Source organism: Aedes albopictus, chromosome 1 (assembly GCF_035046485.1).
Source record: "Aedes albopictus strain Foshan chromosome 1, AalbF5, whole genome shotgun sequence".
NCBI classification, from domain to species: Eukaryota; Metazoa; Arthropoda; class Insecta; order Diptera; family Culicidae; genus Aedes; species Aedes albopictus.
Genome location: NC_085136.1, coordinates 220,261,464 through 220,284,142, shown reverse-complemented (window position 1 = coordinate 220,284,142; position 22,679 = coordinate 220,261,464). Strand labels below are relative to the sequence as shown.

Here is a 22,679-nt window from a genome sequence, read left to right as displayed (position 1 = left end):
TACTCAAGAATTTATTTTAAGCCGGAGATAAAGGCAATTTACCTAGCGTGAATTTAATCGATTTTCTCAAATTTTGGCTTAATGGGCCGAACTATGGGATTGCGTCAAAAGAACTCAATTTTGGGTAGTTTGGCGGTTCCGTGTACCTCACTTTGACCCGGAACACAGCAATTGACTTTTAACTCATCTGGAAGTGCGAAAACCCAAATTTGGATAAACAGTGTAATTACTGTGAGTGGATTGTTTTCGTCTGATCCCGGCTCGTAGCAATATTATTTCTTCCCAACGTTGACTTTGAAATAATCTTAGAATTGGTCAAACTACAAAAAAAAACCTCAAGTATTTTCAAGTTATTTATTTTGCAATTGGCTTCTTAAGCGATGTTGATATAATTCCATATTCTGAATCTGCGCGCCAAACGAAGCCGAAATTCAAATTTTCAAGAATTTTGGAGCTCTATTAAAAAATCAATTTGAAGATTGTATGGGAGCGATTTGTTGAATCACCTCTCATCGGATTTTGTACTGTGCCAAGCTGTCAAAAGGTGATATTGAAAAATATCTTTGAAGCTGATTTTAGGTACCAAAATAAGGTTAAAAAAAACTGAAAAAAAACATGGCTCAGAAAAAGGTGCTCTTTCGTATAAAATTATAAAAAAATATTTTTTTTTCAAAATCTGAAAACCCAATTGTATGCATTTTTATGCATTTGAGTCATTCAATCCCTAGTAATGGTTGAACCGATCTAATTGCCTTATGCATACAAATCTGGCGTTCGATTTGAATAGGTCGTGAGTTTGCTGTGATTTAACCTATTCAAATCGAAAGCCTGAAATAACAACAGAAGAAGCGAGAGATGGATTAAAAAGTATGCTTATGTATATCTGATTTTCACCGCGTTGGGATAACTCAGAAATGGATCAAGCAGCAATAGTGGTGAGAAAGTAGTTTCAATTTGGTCGCTGCAAACATTTTAACCCAGTGATGTTGTTTTCACTTAAATTCGAGTTAACTCGGAATAAGTCAAATTTGGCTGCCTGTGCCTGAGGTGCCAGATACGGAAAAGCAGTATATTCTGAGTGTCTCATTTTTATTTGAATTATCTTGGCGCTTACGCATGCCTTTATCTTAGCGTGCATGAATGAATTTATACACTGAGAAAAAAATTCTACTCAGTAGCTGAGTTGGTCTTACTCAGAAATAGAAATAACTTTTGTTTTCTCACTCAGTTTCCGATAAAAAGGGACAACTCATAGGCAATGAGTTGTCCCACTTTTAGCGAAAACTGAGTAAGAAAACAAAGGGTTTTTTTTATTTCTGAGTAAGACCAACTCAGCCACAGAGTAGATTTTTTCTCGGTGTATAAACGTGCTTATGCTAACGCCTGACAGCTCTTAACGCATTGTTAATGTCAACGATGTGTTAGCTCCAGTGTTGCAAAAATTCATCTCATTCATTTGAACTCTAACCAACAGATCTTTTCAGTAACTTTTCCTTCTAGTCATGTGCAAAACGATTTCATTTATTCAAAGCACCTATCAACGAATGAGTAGCAGGGCACGGAACACGAAAAACCCTGCAAAATTCCGCCAGACTGAAAAAATGTCGAATGTCGGGTCAAAGTCGGGTCAATTTTTATCGAATGTTGGACCACTGTTGGACCAACATTGAACAACTATTGGGTCTATGTTGGGTTTGGTGGCCAAAATAAAAATAGGTGAATGATAGGTTGATGTCGGGTTTGACGTCATCAATGATGGAAAAAGCTTTAAATCGTCGGTTTCCTGCAATAGGGGCACAACTCAAAATTTGTCATTTTTGAGATTTTGATGGCAAATGATGAAAAACTATGTAAAATTTCATCTCACAAAGACCCGTTCCAAAATTCGTTGTGGAACGCGAGCTTTGGGCATTTTCACCAATTTTCCGCAGTAAGGGCACAACTCAAAATCAGCCAACTTTTTCAATAGTCGTTTAAAAATAGTAATCAAAAATTCATGAAACAGATAGTCCTTCAGCCCCTTTCGATGATACAATAATCAAAATTTGTTTACTTTTGTCAAAAGTTGAGAGAAATAAGTGAATTTGCAGGAGGTGCTTCAAGATTGCCAATTTTCAAACGCTTATTCTGAAAATTCACTTTTTTTGAGTTGTGTCCCTATTGCAGAAAACCGACGAAATCTACAACAGCACAAATTTTGCTTCCAAGCTGGTGCTCAATCGAATGATCAGAGGCTAGTCAATTGATATTCTGATGGTAAATGGAAAAATGAGTGGTTACCTATCTCAATTTCAGCTTTAAATGTCGGTTGATACTGACACTTCGCAGTACTGGTTAGCTCATACTTGATGCGCCACTATCTGAGAGCCATAATACTTCATTTTAGTGAGTTGTAATAACACGCGTTGGACTGCTAAGAGAAAAATCGGCTGATGGCGGATCAGCCGAGTAAAGAAAAAGTACTCAAACTAAATTAAATTATATCCATCCAACTTCGGGGTTGCGTGTGTCAAGGACAATTTGAGTTTATGGAATCGATGTTCCCGTTAGTTCCCTTGTCCAAAATATACTGTATGGTTAGATGTTTTTTCACCTGACCAAAAAATCGATTAAAATTTATTTACTCAAATTTGAGAACTATGCCAGAAACTCAATGTTGAGGATGACACACTCGATCTGCAAAAGCTGGGCTGTTTCACTATTTTCTTGCTGACAACAATATTGCGCGTTTTGCCGTAGATTATCGCACAAAAAATGTACAAAATTTCACATAGATGTTCGCCAGTATATCGTCGTATGCTCGTATTTTCTTTAATAAGTGCGGAAATTAACCAAGTATTAACTACATAGAAGATACCCAAATGAATAAATGCAATTATTCGCGATTATTTTTCTATCTACACAATCAAAAAGCGCATGAAAAGGGAGATGAAAAAGAAATAAAATTTTAGTTTAAAAGTACCTAATTTTGAGTTTTGAGTAGTAAACAACTCAGTGCTAAGTAAAAAACGAACGGGATTATTTAGTTTTGCGTTCTTATGACGTATTTTTTGGGCATCCGATTTTCTTCGTGTTTATTTGCCTTGACGAAGTTGGTTGAGCAGCAATGAAAGTTAGCACAAATAATGATGTCAATTTCTTACGGAAGCTCGGTTTGCTTGCTGTTTGTGAATCTCTTACGTTTGTTTGTCTCTTTAAAATTGAAAATGTGGGGCTCTGGCGTGTATTGTGGAGCTAAGAAAAATCTAGGGCATATTGACCAAATGTGAAAATTCCTTCAATCTCAAATTCAGACCAAATGTGAAAATTCCTTCAATCTCAAATTCAGAATGATGTTGCAATTGAGTAGTTCTACCAATTGTGCAACAAATTCTTTATTTTTTTAACACCGTCCATTCAACATTAAACAATTATTTGTAATCTGATATACTACTGATGGGATAACTTTCATTTTTACACAGTCTTTGATAAATAATGTTAATATTGCATAATATCTTGGCTAAAACTATTACTTCTTTTGTATAGTTTCCTTCACCTTAGATTTTAAAATGATGACGGGCAACCAATACTGATTGAGGTTTGACATCTTAGTGTTTCAAACCTCATCGGACGTCGATTTGTTTTGTCACAGCTCAATCCACCATTCCGTGGTCACCATCTACGACTACAAATTTCAAAATAGCGTCAAATATCGATTTTTGACTTCTACTCATCCACCCCAATCGCTAGATAACCATAACCGGCTGGGTACCCGGGTACACAGCACTCATTTAAAATACACGGTGTGGAAAAAAGCAAAAAGTTTGCCGGCCACATAACGGTTAAAGGTCGTTAATAAACAAACAAACCATTCCATGGCCGCCATCTTGGATTATGGTCCGCCATCTTGAATTTCACAATGGCGTCAAATATCGATTTTTGACTTCTACTCATCAAGCCCGATTGATAGATACCCATATTGCATGGTATCATAGCTCAATCAACCATTTCATGGCCGCCATCTTGGATTCCAAAATGGCGTCAAATATCGATTTTTGACTTCTACTCATCAAGGCTGATCGATAGATACCCATATTGCATATTATCATAGCTTAATCAACCATTCCATGGCCGCCATCTTGGATTATGATCCGCCATCTTGGATTTCAAAATGGCGTCAAATATCGATTTTTGACTTCTACTCATCAAGCCCGATCGATAGATACCCACATTGCATGGTATCATAGCTCAATCAATCATTTCATGGCCGCCATCTTGGATTATGGTCCGACATCTTGGATTTCAAAATGGCGTCAAATATCGATTTTTGACTTCTACTCATCAAGCCCGATCGATAGATACCCATATTGCATGGTATCATAGCTCAACCATTCCATGACCGCCATCTTGGATCATGGTCCGCCATCTTGGATTTCAAAATGGCGTCAAACATCGATTTTTGACTTCTACTCATCAAGCGCGATCGATAGATACCCATATTGCATGGTATCATAGCTCAATCAATCATTTCATGGCCGCCATCTTGGATTATGATCCGCCATCTTGGATTTCAAAATGGCGACAAATATTGATTTTTGACTTCTACTCATCAAGACCGATCGATAGATACCCATATTGCATGGTATCATAGCTCAATCAACCATTCCATGGTCGCCATCTTGGATTATGGTCCGACATCTTGGATTTCAAAATGGCGTCAAACATCGATTTTTGACTTCTACTCATCAGGCCCGATCGATAGATACCCTTATTGCATATTATCATAGCCCAATCAATCATTTCATGGCCGCCATCTTGGATTATGATCCGCCATCTTGGATTTCAAAATGGCGTCAAATATCGATTTTTGACTTCTACTCATCAAGCCCGATCGATAGATACCCATATTGCATGGTATCATAGCTCAATCAACCATTCCATGGCCGCCATCTTGGATTATGGTCCGACATCTTGGATTTCAAAATGGCGTCAAACATCGATTTTTGACTTCTACTCATCAAGCCCGATCGATAGATACCCATATTGCATATTGTCATAGCTCAATAAACCATTCCATGGCCGCCATCTTGGATTATGGTCCGCCATCTTGGATTTCAAAATGGCGTCAAACATCGATTTTTGACTTCTACTCATCAAGCCCGATCGATAGATACCCATATTGCATATTATCATAGCTCAATCAATCATTTCATGGCCGCCATCTTGGATTATGATCCGCCATCTTGGATTTCAAAATGGCGTCAAATATCGATTTTTGACTTCTACTCATCAAGTCCGATCGATAGATACCCATATTGCATGGTATCATAGCTCTATAAACCATTTCATGGCCGCCATCTTGGATTATGGTCCGCCATCTTGGATTTCAAAATGGCGTCAAACATCGATTTTTGACTTCTACTCATCAAGTCCGATCGATAGATACCCATATTGCATGGTATCATAGCTCAATAAACCATTCCATGGCCGCCATCTTGGATTATGGTCCGACATCTTGGATTTCAAAATGGCGTCAAACATCGATTTTTGACTTCTACTCATCAAGCCCGATCGATATATACCCATATTGCATATTATCATAGCTCAATCAATCATTTCATGGCCGCCATCTTGGATTATGATCCGCCATCTTGGATTTCAAAATGGCGTCAAATATCGATTTTTGACTTCTACTCATCAAGTCCGGTCGATAGATACCCATATTGCATGGTATCATAGCTCAATCAACCATTCCATGGCCGCCATCTTGGATTATGGTCCGCCATCTTGGATTTCAAAATGGCGTCAAATATCGATTTTTGACTTCTACTCATCAAGCCCGATCGATAGATACCCATATTGCATGGTATCATAGCTCAAACAACCATTCCATGGCCGCCATCTTGGATTATGGTCCGCCATCTTGGATTTCAAAATGGCGTCAAATATCGATTTTTGACTTCTACTCATCAAGCCCGATCGATAGATACCCATATTGCGTAGTATCCTTGACAGATTTACCGTTAAATAGTTTACATTCTGTCGTTTTGGCCGCCATCTTGGATCCCGAGCCGCCATCTTGAATTCCAATACCCTTATAACCACCTCCTTAACCTAACGATTATGTATACCAAATTTGGTTTAAATTGGTGTAGGCATTCCAGAGTTATGCTGGAACATACATACATACATACATACGAACATATAAATTAACATACAAATTAACATACAAATTTACATACAAATTAACATACAAATTAACATACAAATTAACATACAAATTAACATACAAACATACATACATTGACTTTTATATATATAGATAACACAACCTTTTATTCTAGGGCCGTGAGAGGATGGGCTGAGTTCTGCGATAACCCATATTTAACAAAGCATAGCGTTATTTGCTCCAAGCATTTTCAAGAATGTGATTTTCACAACCCTAAAAATAAATCACAAGGGTACGTATACATAATGTGCACTAATGCAAAGGCTTCAAAATATAGTACGTAAAATTGATGATTTCAGCTTGTATCTGTTTGCTCGTCCATCAATAAAAACAAGCGAGATTCCGAAAAAAGAGGATCCAGAAGTACCTATCGATCAGGACGAAGATATGCATCTTGCTTATTCCGATTCCACCATAAATGATGTGGTTACTGATATGGACGTTGCATGTAACATTGAACTGGGATTTGCTCCAATTGATGACACTGTACCACTTTCCAACAAAAAATGCAAGAAATCAAGTCCGTTGAATGACCATGATTATTTCTGTAGTGTTGATGATATCACCGAAATGATGAAAGAGCTCGTTTTGAAAGAGGACGAAAATATAACGTTGAAAAAGAAGCTTAAATCCAAGCAAAAGGAAACTTCAAAATTAAAGATGAAAATACGATCACTAAAAGCTGAAGTAAAACAGTTAAAATCACGTTTGCAAGCTTGATCCACGGGTCTGATAGATCCTGTTTTATTAGAACTGCAGCAGAATAAAACAAGAAAACTGCGCGGTGCAGGGTACTCCGATAAAATGAAAAATATGGCAATTATTTTACACTACTGCTCAGGAAAAGCCTACAAACAAATGCGAAAATATTTTGCTCTGCCCTCAATTAATACCATAAAAAAGTGGCTTTCCAGATTGGATGTAAAAGAAGGTTTCTCCACAGTTATTCTAAAATTGTTGAAGCTTAAGGCAGCTGCGTTACCACGAGATGAACGAGTTGTCACCATATTCTTAGATGAGATGTCTGTGTCGCAACGCATTACTTATGTGGCAAATGCCAAGACAGATTATTTTACTGGATTCCCTACGAAGGTAAGTAATTTGAAATTTGATGTTAAAGAAGCCAAGAAAAATCATCTTATTTAAACGTTTTTATGTTAAAGGTTGGAAGACAGAACATTGATATCAATAAACGAGCAAATTCGGCGCTAACGTTCATGGTGAAATCAATGAAATCTGGCTTTAAGCAAGCCATTGGATATTTTTTTAATAATTCTTCATCCAACTCAAGCCGAATCCAAACATTAGTAAAACAAGCCGTCAAACTTGTATCTGATACCGGTTTGATACCCAAACTTATTGTTTGTGATCAAAGCTCGGTAAACCGATCCCTTTTCAAATCGTTAAATATATCTCCGGAGAAGCCATGGTTTGAGTACAAAAAATCCAAAATTTTCTGCGCATTCGATGCCTGTCATTTAATCAAATCAAGCAGAAACAATCTGTTAAGGCATAATGCAATATTTGATGGTAGAATTTGTAAATTCGATCACATTGCTGAACTTTATAACGAGGACATCAAAATCATTCCAAGATCAGTGCCAAAATTAACGTACAGTCACATAGACCTGGCACCATTCGCTGAGATGAGAGTTAACTTGGCCGCTCAAACATTAAGCGAGTCCGTGAGCGCAGGAATCAAGACGTTTGTTGAAACTGGAAGACTACCCAAAGAATGTTTGAATACAGCGAATTACTGTGAAAGATTCGACAAAATGTTTGATTGTGCAAGCTCCAGCACTTTTAATGAGACAAAGGTATATTTTTTAATATGATAAGTTATTTATTATAGCATTGTTTCTGGTAATAAACATAACTTACTTATCTCATCAGGAATTGAAAAGGCCAATCCAAGAACATTCAGCCCATTGGGAGTTTTTAAAACAAATGAAGCTTCAGTTGAAAAAATTACGATTTGTTTCAAAAGCTTGCGGATCTCTGAAAACGGTAACTGTCGTGATACCAAATAAAATTATTTCTATTTAAATACGTTTTCAACAAGTTTTGAATCAAAGTTTTATAAATACATCATGTTTGTAGGAAAACGATCACCCAAGGCTACCAACTCAATCTCGAAAGCCGTATTTCATAGAAGGATGGATTTTGTACATATCCGCAATAGAAATGTTATGGAAGGAGCTACACACAAAATACGGATTCGCATTTCTACGGACCAGAAATCTGTCTCAAGACTGCTTGGAGCATTTTTTTTCGATCATTCGATGGAAGAACAGCCACAACAATCATCCAGATCCAAGCAAGTTTTCTTCGGCCTATAAATCGATCGTTGTGAATCAGCTCATTGCTCCGAAGAAACTTGGAAACGTCGAAGCAGATTTATCCAAATACTTTGTTAGTACTCCCGAAATGGCGGATATAAAGCTGATTTCAACCCCAAATCCAAAACTCAAAACGACTAAGGCAAACTTTAAAGATGAGGATATAGATTTGAACCAAGCAAACAGCATATTTTACACAACAGGTTGGATAGGATCAAAAATTTTGCATAAAGACTGTTTGGAAAGATGTTATTCGGATGTGGATCATGTAGGGTCAGGCCTTAAAATATTATTAAATAACAAAAAGTATAAGGATACATCACGTTTATGCGTTCCAGGGCTAAAATTATACAAATTCTGTAAAAAAATTGTATTTATTTTTGAGAAAAATTTTGAAAAGTTTTTGAAAGAGTCAACACATGCAGTGAAGAAAAAACTTTTGGATGTTTTGTTTTGGCCATACAAATCAGATTAATCAGAGGAACATATTGTATACGACATCCTATGCATTCCTTGTGCTAGAATGATCGCCAACAAGTATATCAATATGTTGATAAAAGCCAAATTACAAGTTTTGAACACGAATATGAAAGCTGCAGACAGGAAGAAACGCGCTAACAAAAAATCCAAAGTCACAGCGAAACGTCGCAAGCTTAATATTAATGGCTAAATATGTATAAGTAGTTTGGTTTTCGTTTTAATCTTCTTTTTTGTAATTTTTAAACTTTTTCTAGTTTTTCATTATGTTTTATTTCAAGTTATGTTATAGATTTTTGTTTTGTTTAGTTATGTTTTAGCACTGTTAGACTTTTTTAATTATAAGCTGAATAAATTTGTATTTCCTCATTGAAAAAAAGCGTTTCAAAATGGAATGTACACGTATGGGTCAGTCCATAAACTACGTAGACTCTAGGAGTGATGAGGACTGGTCAGAGTCTACGGTCCATCCAAATTGTGTATAGACGGAAGTCTACAACGATGGAGGGGTCAAAACTGAGTGTACGCAGTTTATGGACATCGCTTGTTCATTTGCCTTTATTAAGAGCATTGTGACGTTCCCTGATGTTTTTATATGTCTTTCAGATACTTTTCAATTCAGATTATTTGAAGATTAGTAAATTCTCGAAATCGTTCCATTTAACTATAAAAAATAACTTTTTGGTGGAATTCAAAAACTTATGAAGGAGTTCTCAAAACGATTCTTTGAAAGATTCCTAGGAATTCTGAAACAATTCCCTCTTCAATATTAGTACAAAGCAATCCAAGCTCCAATATTCTTCCAGAAATCTTCCAGAAAGCACTTTTGCGATTTCTTCCTCCAGAAATTAACCCAACATTCACAAGGATTTCATGAAGCATTCAATAACAAACTTCTACAAAATAAACTACCACAAATTCCTCCAAGTTATTCAGATACCGAAATAGTAATAAGTTCTTCCGAATATGCCATCAAAATTTCCAAAAGATACAAGTTTTCTTGAGAAAACTGTAGACTATGAAAAATCGTCTACAAAGAAAATTTATTCTAAAAACACTGGAGATGCTATGACGTAAATTTAGACAGCACTCGTTCGTTCATTCAACAACACAAAATGGAACAGGAGTCTTTATTGCCTGCATGATGATATGCATTCCACTAGATAAACCAGAAGATCAACCCTTTTGCCAAATCTGACATGTCAGAACGACACGAAAAAAAAATAATAATAACTTGTATCCGCACAACACCAATGCTACCTTGATTGATTTTCTCGCAAAAGTTTGATTTTCCACCATTAGGTAGCGTTAAGCTCACTAAAGTTTGTTCGCCTGGGGATAGTATGTAGAATTGAGAAGTAGGTTATCTTGTACTTTAAAATCTTTGATTATATTTACACAACCGACAAAATACATTTTCAGAGCTAAAAACATAAAGTTATAGAAACAGCTCGACTTGTAATTACCCAAGTAATCACGATGCTGGAGCCGTATTGCATGCACATATGCGGTGTATTTAGGCGATCATTACTTTACATGCAAACTTAAGATTGATTAAAAGTTGAGATGGGCAAGTACTGTGCTAATATTATACCAATGTAATCTTAATTTGATTCTATAATTGCCCATTTCCACCTTAAGTCAACCTTATGTTTGCATGTAAAGTAATGATTGCCTTAATATACCGTAGGTATATCTGCAGGCAATTGGGCTTCAGCACCGTGGTTTCTGGTCTTGCTGTTATTTTGAAATTCAGCTTTGGCAGCAACCGCTTCAACCACACTATGAATTTTGGATAACACACCATATTGCGACATCTGCACCCATTTAGACTCGGTCGAAATTCATTATCATCACAGTCGAATTTTGCACACGACTTCACAGCAGCTGGCATCAGTGTTGCGAATACTCACTAGCAAAAAATTGTACTCACTTGCTTCTATCTCAGTCCAGAAGCATGCTATCAAAAAATGATGTTTGAAGGGGTTTTAGATTGTAGTTTGATTTAAAAGTTTGCCGAATAAAGTAAAGATCGCAGACGCATACCAAAACCGTGAGAGAGCTGTGAGTCCAAGGTGAGTATAAATTACACGAATTTTACTCACCTCGTACTCACAGCTCTCTCACAACTTTGGTATGCGTCTGCGACATTTACTTTATTCGGCAAACTTTTAGATTAAAAATAGAAATACACTAGAACTCCAATGGCGCTGTAGTCACTTTTCTCATTTAATTATTTTAATAACGTTAATTGCAATAATTTATTTTTTTTAGTGGCCATCGTGTAGAGGACCTTTTGTTTTGGTAAACAAATTTAACTTGACACTTCTAGTACCACTGCTGACGCTGTAAGGTCGTGGCAAACTAGATGTTAGTCACACGAACAGCCGCGACATTGGACTTCTGTGGCTAGTTATTCTACTAGATTAAACAACAATCTAAAAGCCCTTCTAACATCATTTTTTGATAGCATGCTTCTGGACTGAGATAGAAGCAAATGAGTATCACTCTTGCAAGTGAGTATTCGCAACACTGGCTGGCATGCTCACGTTTGGTTGAGTTCGTGACAGTGGCGTCGGATGCACGACAGGTAAACAAAATAAGTTTGATTAGTGTGAAATTTCGCGGGGAAATGATGATTCAGTGGATTCTCAAATTATCACAGTAGTCTAAACATTGATGAGAAACCCAATATTTCTGGATCAAATCTATATGACACTCATTTTCAACTGACGACTTAGTGCAAAAGTAGTCTCGACATTTTCGATGGTGACCGAAAACGTGTGCTGGTACATTGCTGATATTATGGCGGAGTCCCTCAACATCAGATGCTCCAGTTGCTGTCGCAAAATGAACTATACACGGGAACAAATCTGATCCTGTTTTTATGATTCACAAATCATAAAACATAAAGATTTGTCATTTTATGGATTTATGATCACGAATCATAATTTCATAATCTGAGCAACTGATATCATGATTCGTTGCAACCATTTTTATGAGCTTGAACTCATGAAAATTATCAAGCGTTACGCGCACTCCGCACACCTGTCAAAACGTGATCATTCAATGTGTGGTATCGTTGGTGATTGGTGGAAAAAATGAAAAAAGCTATTATTTTAATTGAAAAATAGTTTAAAATACAATAGTTATGTCACCTTTTGTATTATTAGCGTTCTAGTGTGTTCTTCTCTCAAAGAAACTGGTAAGTAAAATGTGCCGAAAATGTTTTCTTACGTTGTTTTAACTCATTTCTAAATTCGATTGCACACCATCGTTCTTGTTCTAGCTCAAACATGGCTGCCATTCCTTGTCCAATTCCGTTCCGACTTCATTTGTTTCCAGTTCCGGCGCCGTCAAACGACACCAGCCCCATCTCGACTACATAGTTTCGGCCGCATAGAAAACGGTACCGTTGAGCCTTTTGGAAGGCTGACAGTCGATTCTCGGGAATTCCATCCAGATCTGGTTCCGGAATGGCCGTGAGGGGACGCTGAATGAGGAAATGCCCGGGAGTTAACGCTTCGAAATCGTCCGGGTCATTACTGAGCGGCGTCAGCGGTCTCGAATTCAGAACTGCTTCCGCCTGGGCCAAAATCGTTGACATCTCGTCGTACAGGAGCGTGTGCGTGCCGATCGTCCGTTTGAACAGCAGCTTGAACGATTTGACTGCTGACTCCCACAGTCCGCCGAAGTTTGGCGACCGCGCTGGGATGAAGCGGAATTCTATCTGCTCCTTTCGCTTCCCTGACTACGTCTGACTGGAATTGCTGGTTAATGAACAGCCGACGAAGTCTAGTTGACGTCTCGCTCCAACGAAGTTTCTGCCATTGTCGCACATGATTAAGTTCGGCTTGCCACGCCGGGAGGAGAAGCGCTTCAAGGTCGCAATGAAACCTTGAGCGGACAAGTCTGCCGCTAGCTCCAAGTGTACAGCCTTGGTAACGAGGCAGATGTAGACGGCGACGAAGATCTTCACTGGCCGAGAACGTCGGTGCGGGTAAGCGACTTGAAACGGGCCGCAGTAATCGACTCCTACGCGCTGGACGGTGGACAAGGAGTGGACAAGGAGTGACTCTTTCCGGTGGAAGGTCAGCCATGAGCTGATCCTGGATCTTGGGTCTGACTCGAAAGCAGGGCACGCACTCGTGAAGCACCTTCCGCACGAGATTCCAGACGCTTGTCGGCCAGAAACGTTCTCGGACGGTCGAAATAATCAGTTGTTGTCCGCCATGCAGCAACTTTCGATGGTAGTGCGAGACGACGATGTAAGCGAACAGATGTCGATGATCGAGGATGTACGGATGCTTGCGGCGGTTCGTGATTGACGCGTGACGAAGCCGGCCGCCGACGCACAGTATTCCGTCTTCAAGTTGCGGGTTTAGAGCTAGGATCTTCGACGATTCTCTAACTTCTCTGCCGCTCGTCAGGTCTGCCAACTCCTGCGGAAAGCTTTCTTGCTGGCAGAGGCGAACCAACACCTTCGTCGCTTCTTCGAGTTCTAGTTTCGTGAGGGCTCCTTGACGTCGCGTACTTCGGTTTGCCGATTGCGAATTGTAGCGGAATCGTAATATCCAGGCAGTGAGGCGCTGGAGGTCGCTGAACGATGATCGGAGGCTGAAGATATCGCTTGGTTGGATGACTGGAAGTGCTGCCGAGACGGTCTTGACCTCGAGATCCACCGGATTGAATTCGTCTTCGCTGATCGGTGGGGCTGATGGCCAGTTGCATTCGTCCGACCTCAGCCAATACGGCCCACTGAACCAGAGCGATTCGTATTGCAGTTGTACGGGAGCCATTCCGCGGGAAATGATGTCCGCCGGATTCTGCAGTCCAGCAACGTGATTCCAGACACCGTCCTTCGTGATGTACTGAATCTCCGAAACCCTATTAGCGACGAACTGCTTCCATCTTGACGGCGACGACGATAGCCAACACTTGACGATGGTTGAGTCCGTCCAGAAGAAGTACCTTGCATGTATGCCAAGGCTGCTCACGACCTTTTCAAAGAGATGGGCTAGCAGCAACGCAGACGACAACTCCAACCGTGGGGTCGAGAGACGCTTGTTCCCCCTTTTCAGGTTGTCGAGTGGGGCGACTCGTGACTTCGCCGTCAGCAACCTCACACACACCTCCCCCGTTTCGGAGATGGTTCGCACGTAGAAGCAAGCACCATACGCCTTGTTTGACGCATCACAGAAGCCATGTAGCTCGATGGCAGTAGCATGACCGCCGGTTCCTACCCAGCGGGGAACGGTTAGGTTTTCCAATCCAGCTAGATTGCGTTTGTACTCCTGCCATTGCTCCTGTAACTCGGGACTCAGAGGGTCATCCCAGCCGCAACTCTGCTTCCACAGCTCCTGGATGAAAATCTTGGCCTGAATGATGACAGGTCTGACCAGACCTAGCGAATCGAACAGGCGCGAAACGTCGGAGACTACAATGCACTTCGTGATCATCGCAGTCCAGTTGAACGAGGGGAAGGTAAAACGGAAGACATCTGTAGCTGGTTCCCACGCTAAACCGAGAGTTTTTATCGCTGTTTCGGCGGAATCTAGTGCGAGGATGGAACGTTCATCTCGCAAGTTCTCCGGGACGACTTCGAGAAGCTCCACGCTGTTGGAGTTCCATTTTCGTAACGTGAAACCCGCTGAATCCGACAGCTCGATGACTCCCTTCACCAGCTGCCGACCTTCGTCAACTGTGTCAACTCCTGTGAGCATGTCGTCCACGTAGAAGTCTTTCTCGATTACTTCAGACGCTACGGGGTGTGACGCCTTTCCGTCTTCAGCGAGACGCTGTAGGCATTTTGTAGCCAGGTATGGAGCGGACGAGGTGCCGTACGTGACAGTAGTCAACTCGTACGTTCGAAGCGGTTCACTTGGATCGTTCCGCCACTTGATGCTCTGCAACGGGTAATCTTGGGGCTGGACTCGGATCATACGGTACATCTTGGCAATGTCGGCGTTTACGGCTATTTGGTGTGTTCGAAATCGTAGACAGATGCTGGACAGGTCGTCCTGGACGACGGGACCGACCATCAACGCATCGTTTAAGGAAACGCCGGTCGACGTCTGGCACGAAGCATCAAAAACCACTCGCAGCTTCGTGGTCGTGCTGTCCGGTTTCAGAACTGCGTGGTGCGGCAGAAAGTACCTCCTGACTTCTTCTCCAGCATCTTGTTCCACTTGCTTCATGTGCCCTAGCTCGAGGTATTCGCGAATGAACTCGGCGTACATCGCTTTCAGCTCGGGATTAGCTGCGAATCGTCTTTCCATTCCCATCAGTCGCTTGATCGCTGTTGTCTCGGAATAACCTAGTCGACTGATTACACTCTCAGGGGTCACAATGAATCTACCAGCCTCGTCTCGTACGGTTGTACGGTTGAAGTACGCCTCGCAAGCTGACTCTCCCAGTGACTGCGTACTGTGACTTTGACAGGTTTCTAGGTCCCAGAACTTCGTGAGCTGGTCTTGAAGATCGTTCGTGGAGCAGACGAAAGTCAAGGATGGCGATCCACCGACAGGGTGATCGGGTATCTTGCCGGAGACGATCCAGCCAAACTCAGTATTCTGTAGCGTAGGTCCATCTTCGGTCGCCTTGTGTCGCTCGCTTCGAAGCAGGTCCATGTAATACTCTGCTCCGATTATGATGTCTACCGGTCCTGGTTCGTGGAAACGCGGATCGGCGATGAAGGCTGCTTCGGGAAGGTTCCATCCGCTGATGCTACAACTGGCTGTCGGTAGCGAAACAGTCAGCCACGGGAGAACGTTGAAATGCATCTCTTGCGAGAAAGCCGACATGTCCTCCAACCTTGGCCGAACTACAGCGCTGACGATTTTCGTCGACGTGCTGATCGACGAACCGATTCCTTGAACGGAGAGGAATGAATGAGACACGTAGAAATTCATTCTGCTGGAGAACTCTTTCGTCATCAGGCAGTGCTGGGAACACGAATCCAGCAGGGCTCGTGCTAGCATGATATTGCCGTGACGATCCAGGACCCTGGCAAGGGCGGTAGAAGCAGAATGTTGTGTGTGGGAGTAACTGGGAGTGCAATGTGTGTTTGAGTGGTGGATGTGGCAGTGTTGGTGGCTGGTGACTGAGTGCTCGGTCGTTGAGAGTTGCTGGGTGTAGTGTTGCTAGCGTTTGATGTCTGTGGTCTCGGGTTCGGTCTTGGTTGCGAGGATTGTGGCTGTTGTCTGGTTTGTGTCGGAGGATTTGACTGCGATTGTGGAACGGAGGATCTGATTGGTGCTCCATGCAGAAGAGTGTGGTGCTTCTGCTGGCAGTGACGACAGGTTCCCTTGTCGCAATATCGGGCCCAATGGCCAAGGCTGAGACAGCTCCGACACAGCTTTGCCTTGGAAACAACTTCGAGGCGCTCCGCAACTTGTAACCGCTGAAACTTTCCACAGACGAAGGCGGGATGCCACGAATCTCCGCAGAATGGGCACTTCCTCGACGGTTTGACGGTGGTATGGCACACGGATGGCTTCGATGAGCGATAGTCGGAACCGCTCAGCTTCGAACTCACGGGAGCGACGGATTGCAGTACTGCACAATGGCTGCGTAGGAAAGCGATCATGTTCTGGTACGTTGGCACGTCTTTCGAATTATGGTGCGTTTCCCACTGCCGTAGCGTGGCAGGGTCCAGCCGGGAATACACCATGTAAGCCAGAACTGTGCTCCACGCAGCGGTGTCTTCTAGAATCTTCTGCAGCATCTGGAGGTTTTTCTCGAACCCGCCGATTAGGTTGCTCAAGCCGTCGTAACTCTCGCGTTGCATGCCTTCCACGGCGAAAAGAGCATCGAGGTGGGCCTTCACTATAAGTTTTTTGTTCTCATAGCGGGATTCCAGCGCCTTCCACGCCACGCTGTAGTTTGCAGCTGAAAGCTCCACAGACCAGGCATTGCAATTTATCTCATCTTTCCATCTTTGGAGCGGGATACTGATCGAATGGTACAAGATCATCCCAGTGCTCTTGGATTGAACTTTCCATAACAATCTTCTGCTCATCTGATCATCTGATTGAAAACGCTATCTTAGCAAACCGGAAAGACTGTGTAGAAATCGTTGACGAACACTTTGACAGTTTCTGCGATACAAGGGAGACGCCTGATGCAATTTACGATTCTCTATTACTGTTTTCGGTACACATAGATGAATTGGTAAGTGAATATAGAGTAATTTGAAAGCTATCACGCAATGAATTGCCTTCTTTTAATTTTCAGCACTCCAAGCTCGAAGATCTAACTATGTACATTTCTTTCGATGAGCCTTTTATGCTTCGGCAGGAAACGCGAAATTCTACTTCCCTTACCGGGATGGCTAGACGAATGCGTTAAACATAAAAAGACGTTACTGAGAACGTTATCATTTTGAAAATTCTAATATTACCATATGATTTCAAATCTAGTTTCAAATATGTGAAACGTTTTAAATCAATTATTAATTTATGAAATAAAGTCTACAATTAATTAGGTACATAGTTTGAGTACTTTAACTTTTCTTGAATTCTACAAGGAATTCTATGTTCTTACAGTTAACATCTTGGTTAACGTGTATGTGGAATGATTTAATAATCCGATTTTTTTCACCACATATGTACATATTTATTAAACTGAAAGCAAAAGGCTTGAAAAATCAAAGTCAGATTTGAAAATTGTATCTTGGCACTGTTCATAGACTAGGTAGACTAATATTTGGTCATTTCCGCCATTTCAGAACATCTTTCCCTCTTGGAGACTTCTATTCAAACATTATTTTTAACACCTGTATGAATCGTTGACCTTTTTGGTGCGTTGCGGTGTAAGATCTACCAAATCAAATTTTGATCTTGATATTTACCGTATTTTTAAATATTCCAAGATCAAAGTTTGATGATCTTTTCCTTGTGTTTTGTAGTATTTGTGTTTCAATGTACTGCTAATTAATATTTTATTTCAGCAGGATTCAGGTAAATGTATCGTACGATATAAATAATATTTTAAAAATATGCAACTGTGGCGAGCGTATCACTAATATGTCGCTTATTTGACGTATGATGTTAATATTATTTTATATTTCAGATTATCAACCGAAGAATCTAGTAATTCAACTAAATGCCAACAAGATGACGAGTAAACCAGCATGAATTGGGCAGACAACTGATCGAAGCAGTCTAACAATGGTGTGCCTGAACGTTAACCAAGCGTATCCTTTGGAGTTTACCCTTCCACTAACAACACCCAAATTCCCGTGACACCTAGGCCTGAGAGATCGTAGAGTTGTCTACATTTTTCATAGGTGTCCAAAACTAACAATCCTTTCCTATTCCTCAGCAGTCGCAAGGACGTGGCCAGGACAGTGCTCGACCATTGGAGGATTGCGTCAGTCTTGTCTAAGAGTCAGAGATTAGTTCCAAATCTGTGTGCTTCGGTTCGGACGGGAAGGAGGCAACCCTCATAACAGCGGTCTAGGACTGTACCACCTACGAATTTGTGCGACTCGCTTAATGCTAATGCTAATGCTAATGCTATTGTCCACTAAAGCACTACGTGAGCGATTTCAATTGACAGCTGTACCTACAGTGTTGTACAGAGCCTAGATGTATTCTATTATACTTTTTGCAATTTCTCATCGTAATAGGCTGTTTTACCTCACGCAAATCTGACAGGAAAAGGCCTTCTTTCCCACACCAAATTAACAGTGCTGTAATGGTTCATTACAGCACTGATTTGAGTTGCGTAATGAACCATTACAGCACTGTTTTAGTTTTGATCAATTTCATGATGCTTTCTGGTCGCAGGTTTGAAAAATTGTGACAACTGCACGTTATAACCAGCTATGATCAGACTTTCTTAAACATGGCTCTGAACATCAGTGTGCAGTTTGATGAAAAAGTTTTGTTGAAAACTATGCTCAAGTGGTAATTTATAAAATTGCAAAAAAAGTTGTACGCAACTCGGTGCAGAACTCGATTTATACAGCACTCGTCGTAATTATCCAACTCGGCAAGCCTCGTTGGATAAGTGTACGACTCGTGCTGTAAAAATCTTCATTCTGCACCTTGTTGCGTAAACTACTATTATCGAACTGGTTGCCTTTCTGCTGCTTTCACCTTTCTACTCTACATGGTAGAATGATGAGCACAAGGATGATAGGTGGCCGTTGTTCCTTTCCAGTCCGATTGGGGGTCCATTATGAGTTGCAGTTCGCCGATGTCCAGGTATCCGGGTCCGTTTGAGCCATGGGGCTCAGAAGAGGGTCAGTGTCAGCCGCTCTCGGTGAGGAACAACTGACGAAAAATAGCAAGTGCCGGGGCTGGGAATCAAACCCATGACCATCCGCATATGAAGCGAACGTGTGACCAACTACGCCACGAGCCCCGACTTTCGTTGACCTTGGCTAGACTACTCCCACCCCTCAGAGTCTACATTGTTTATGAACGGGCCTTTATTATCAAAGCCATGATGAAAATTCGAAAATCCCTTGACTATCCATTCTTGTCAGCGTTCAGGTATAATCGGATAGCCACTTTTTCCGAGAAGATAGTCTAAAAGCATGTCCTTTCAAGGATTACTCGTCGGGGTTTCTGCTATAACATATCGGTGCAAAAGAAGTGAACTCAACTTATGCCTGGCCCAGTATTATAGTATAAATTGAACAGGAAATTCATTAACCATCCCCCTACGAATATGCCACAGTACGACGGAAATGACACTACTTCCAAATTATACTCATGTTATCCCAGATCGCCGATATACATTCAGATGTTCCAAAAACTGACCAGGTTAGTAAAAAAAAAAATAACATTTTACCCTCGCTGTTCGGTTGACTGTCAGATGGGTCAAGATCATCTTAAGATGACGAGATGGATCATTGCAGTGCCATCTTTGATTAGGGATGTAATCTTTCCTCCACACAAAGATGATCTTTTGATCAGATGATGAATGCAATGCCTGCCACAGACTCGATCTCTTGCAACGCTTCTCCAGAAAGAGCCGACTTCAAATAGCTGAACCTGTCCATGTCGTTGAGTTGCTTGTTCTCATGGATCAGGCTGCAAAAGCTGTCTCGGAACGGGACCCACTCCTTAATCCTCCCACCAAACGAAGGAAGGCGAATCTCTGGTAGCTTCACCTTTGAAAAAGAGGATTCTGACCGGTCACCAGGTTGACCGATTCCGGACGTCGTCGCAATTGGTGGTGGGGGAGCTCGCTTCGATGTGAGACTGGCCTTTAATCGAAAATACCGCTCCTCGAACTCGGTAAGCGTCGCCAGGTTGGCCTTTTCGCGCATTTGGACATCCTTGTCGTCCTCATCCTCAGCGGTTTCGTCCGTTAGCAGCTCAATTCGTTGCCGAATCGCGTAAAACTCCTTGCAGATTGCCTCCAGGGATTCCAGGCGCACTGCAATTTGTGGATCGTATCTCCGCGCGAAATTCTCCAGTCCTTCCAGCGTATTCAGCACACGTCGCTCACTCTTAGCAAGGGCGCGAAGATCGGCCATTACTAACTAATTAATCACTGCACTACACTGCAATTAACTGCGCCAAGCGCAATCAATCAAATTTGAACACTGCACAGCACTTGCACTTGCACCAAAACACTCGCGATCGACTCAACGTTCCACAAATTCGCGACCTCGAGAAACAGTTTGACTGCTCGACGAAAATGTAGACAGCAGCGAGGGGGGTATCGACCAGAGAGGACCAAACAAGCCAACATATCCAGCGAACACCAAGACAAAAAAACTACTAGCGGACACCTCAGGGCTATGCTCCAAACAAGAAAAGCAACTCGCATGCACTTCAATCATTTATTGCCAGCTACATTCACATGCAATTTCCACCCAACATGCACAGAATACTTCCCAAATGAAGATGTCCGTCCTCCGCTGGGCTTCTTCCGTCCCTACGATGGCGCTCTGGATGTGGTCTGCTCGTCCAAGATGTCCTCGTCTAAGCGCGCTCCTCCTCGCGATGGCGCCGCAGTTCTCTGGCTGCTTGTCGCACCACGTACCGCGCCACTGCTGCAGCGATGGCGCCGGAAACTTTCACTGGCACAGGCCAGACTTTTCTTCTTCGGAAGCACTAACACCGGCGGAAATTTCACTCCGCCCGCAATCTTCCGAGCCGTGCAAATTTATTGCCGACGGCTTTCGCGCACTGATAGTCTGTTTGTCCCTTATCGCACTACGCTGCTGCACTGGCAAACAGCAGCTCACTCTGAACTAGATTGCCGGGTTCCAACACGGAACCGCACACAAGTGTCCTTTTCACAAATCCGGCTCGAAGGACCAAAATGTTCGCGCCCGCCGCGGTTTCTACTTTCGGACACTTGAAACAAAATCGTTTTTTGCAACAGAAACACTTTATTACGCGAACACTGAATGATACAACTTTTATTGCGATCGATAAGAGGAGATGTTTCCTCCGCGGCGGTTTATTCTAACTGATTTACAGCGCAGCTGATTTCCCTATTTGCTTTCTCTATTCACTATACATAAATACTACACAAACGATCGACCCCGATATGCGAGACCGATCGCAAAATGAGAAAGAGAGCGGACCGACCGGACCGACGGAGACATGTACTAGGGATGTCCATGTACAAATAAAAAGTCGATTACCTATAACCTCTCGCTCTACCAACCTTTCTTCATATATTTTTGGAAATTTTGCTAAAATTTAAGGAGATTGTCCCCAAAACTCACCAATATCTTGAATTTCATCAATCTGACGCAAAACCTACATTCAGATAATCGAATGGTATTGTATTCAGATTTTAATTTATGGAAAAAGATTTTAAATTGGTTGAACAAAACGTAAGATGTTTGAATTTTATTAAATGCCATATTTTAAAAAGTTGTAAAACTCGACATTGAGCTTAAGCTCAATAACTGTTCTACTTAAAAATTTTTGAAGCACAATTTCGAAATCAGCGCTAAATTATGCTTCAAAAATTTTGGTCGTTGACCAGAAGTTCACGACTTTCGTTTTATTTTGTAAACTAGTGTAATTTTCGCAGTTTTTTTACCCACAATTACGCCACAGCCAGATGCCAGACGTTTCCACCATCGTCTCAAATTTACGAGCAATAATATCAATATCATCAGCGAAACCAAGCAGCTGAACCGACTTCGTGAAAATCGGTCCACTCGTGTTTATCCCCGCTCTCCTAATTACACCCTCTAAAGTACGAAAGACCATAGAGACGAACCAGCCAAGGGCTGAAAGTCTCTCTAATAAAGACAAATCAAATCACGAAAGACCATCATGATACTCGAACTACGCACATCACTCGATCCATCGTCGCCTTGATCAATTGTATCAGTTTATCCGGGAATCCGTATTCGTGCATAATCTGCCATAGCTGCTCTCGATCGATTGTATCATACGCCGATTTGAAATCGATGAACAAGTGATGTGTGGGCACGTTGTATTCGCGGCATTTCTGCAACACCTGGCGGATGGCGAACATCTGGTCCGTTGTAGCGCGTTCGCCCATATATCCAGCCTGATATTGCCCCACGAGCTCTCCTGCAATCGGTGATAGACGGCGGCATAAAATTTGAGAGAGTATCTTGTAGGCAGCGCTCAGTAGTGTGATCGCGCGGTAGTTCCCGCAATCCAACTTGTCGCCCTTTTTGTAGATGGGACACACGATAC

At 41.7% G+C, this 22,679-nt stretch overlaps 2 protein-coding genes across 2 annotated transcripts; both read right to left on the bottom strand.

The window, feature by feature from the left end:
* Positions 1–12,355: 12,355 nt before the first annotated feature.
* Positions 12,356–15,935, bottom strand: LOC134291107 (uncharacterized). Its single transcript, XM_062858416.1, has 3 exons — positions 13,064–15,935; positions 12,808–13,002; positions 12,356–12,732 (listed from the first exon to the last, which is right to left on the bottom strand). The coding sequence occupies exons 1-3, from the start codon at positions 15,933–15,935 to the stop codon at positions 12,356–12,358; spliced, it is 3,444 nt and encodes a 1,147-aa protein (XP_062714400.1).
* Positions 15,936–19,948: 4,013 nt separating this feature from the next.
* LOC134291105 (uncharacterized) lies at positions 19,949–20,518 on the bottom strand. The gene has a single exon (XM_062858412.1). It carries the CDS (start codon positions 20,516–20,518, stop codon positions 19,949–19,951), a length of 570 nt encoding a protein of 189 aa, XP_062714396.1.
* Between the last annotated feature and the right edge of the window lie 2,161 nt (positions 20,519–22,679).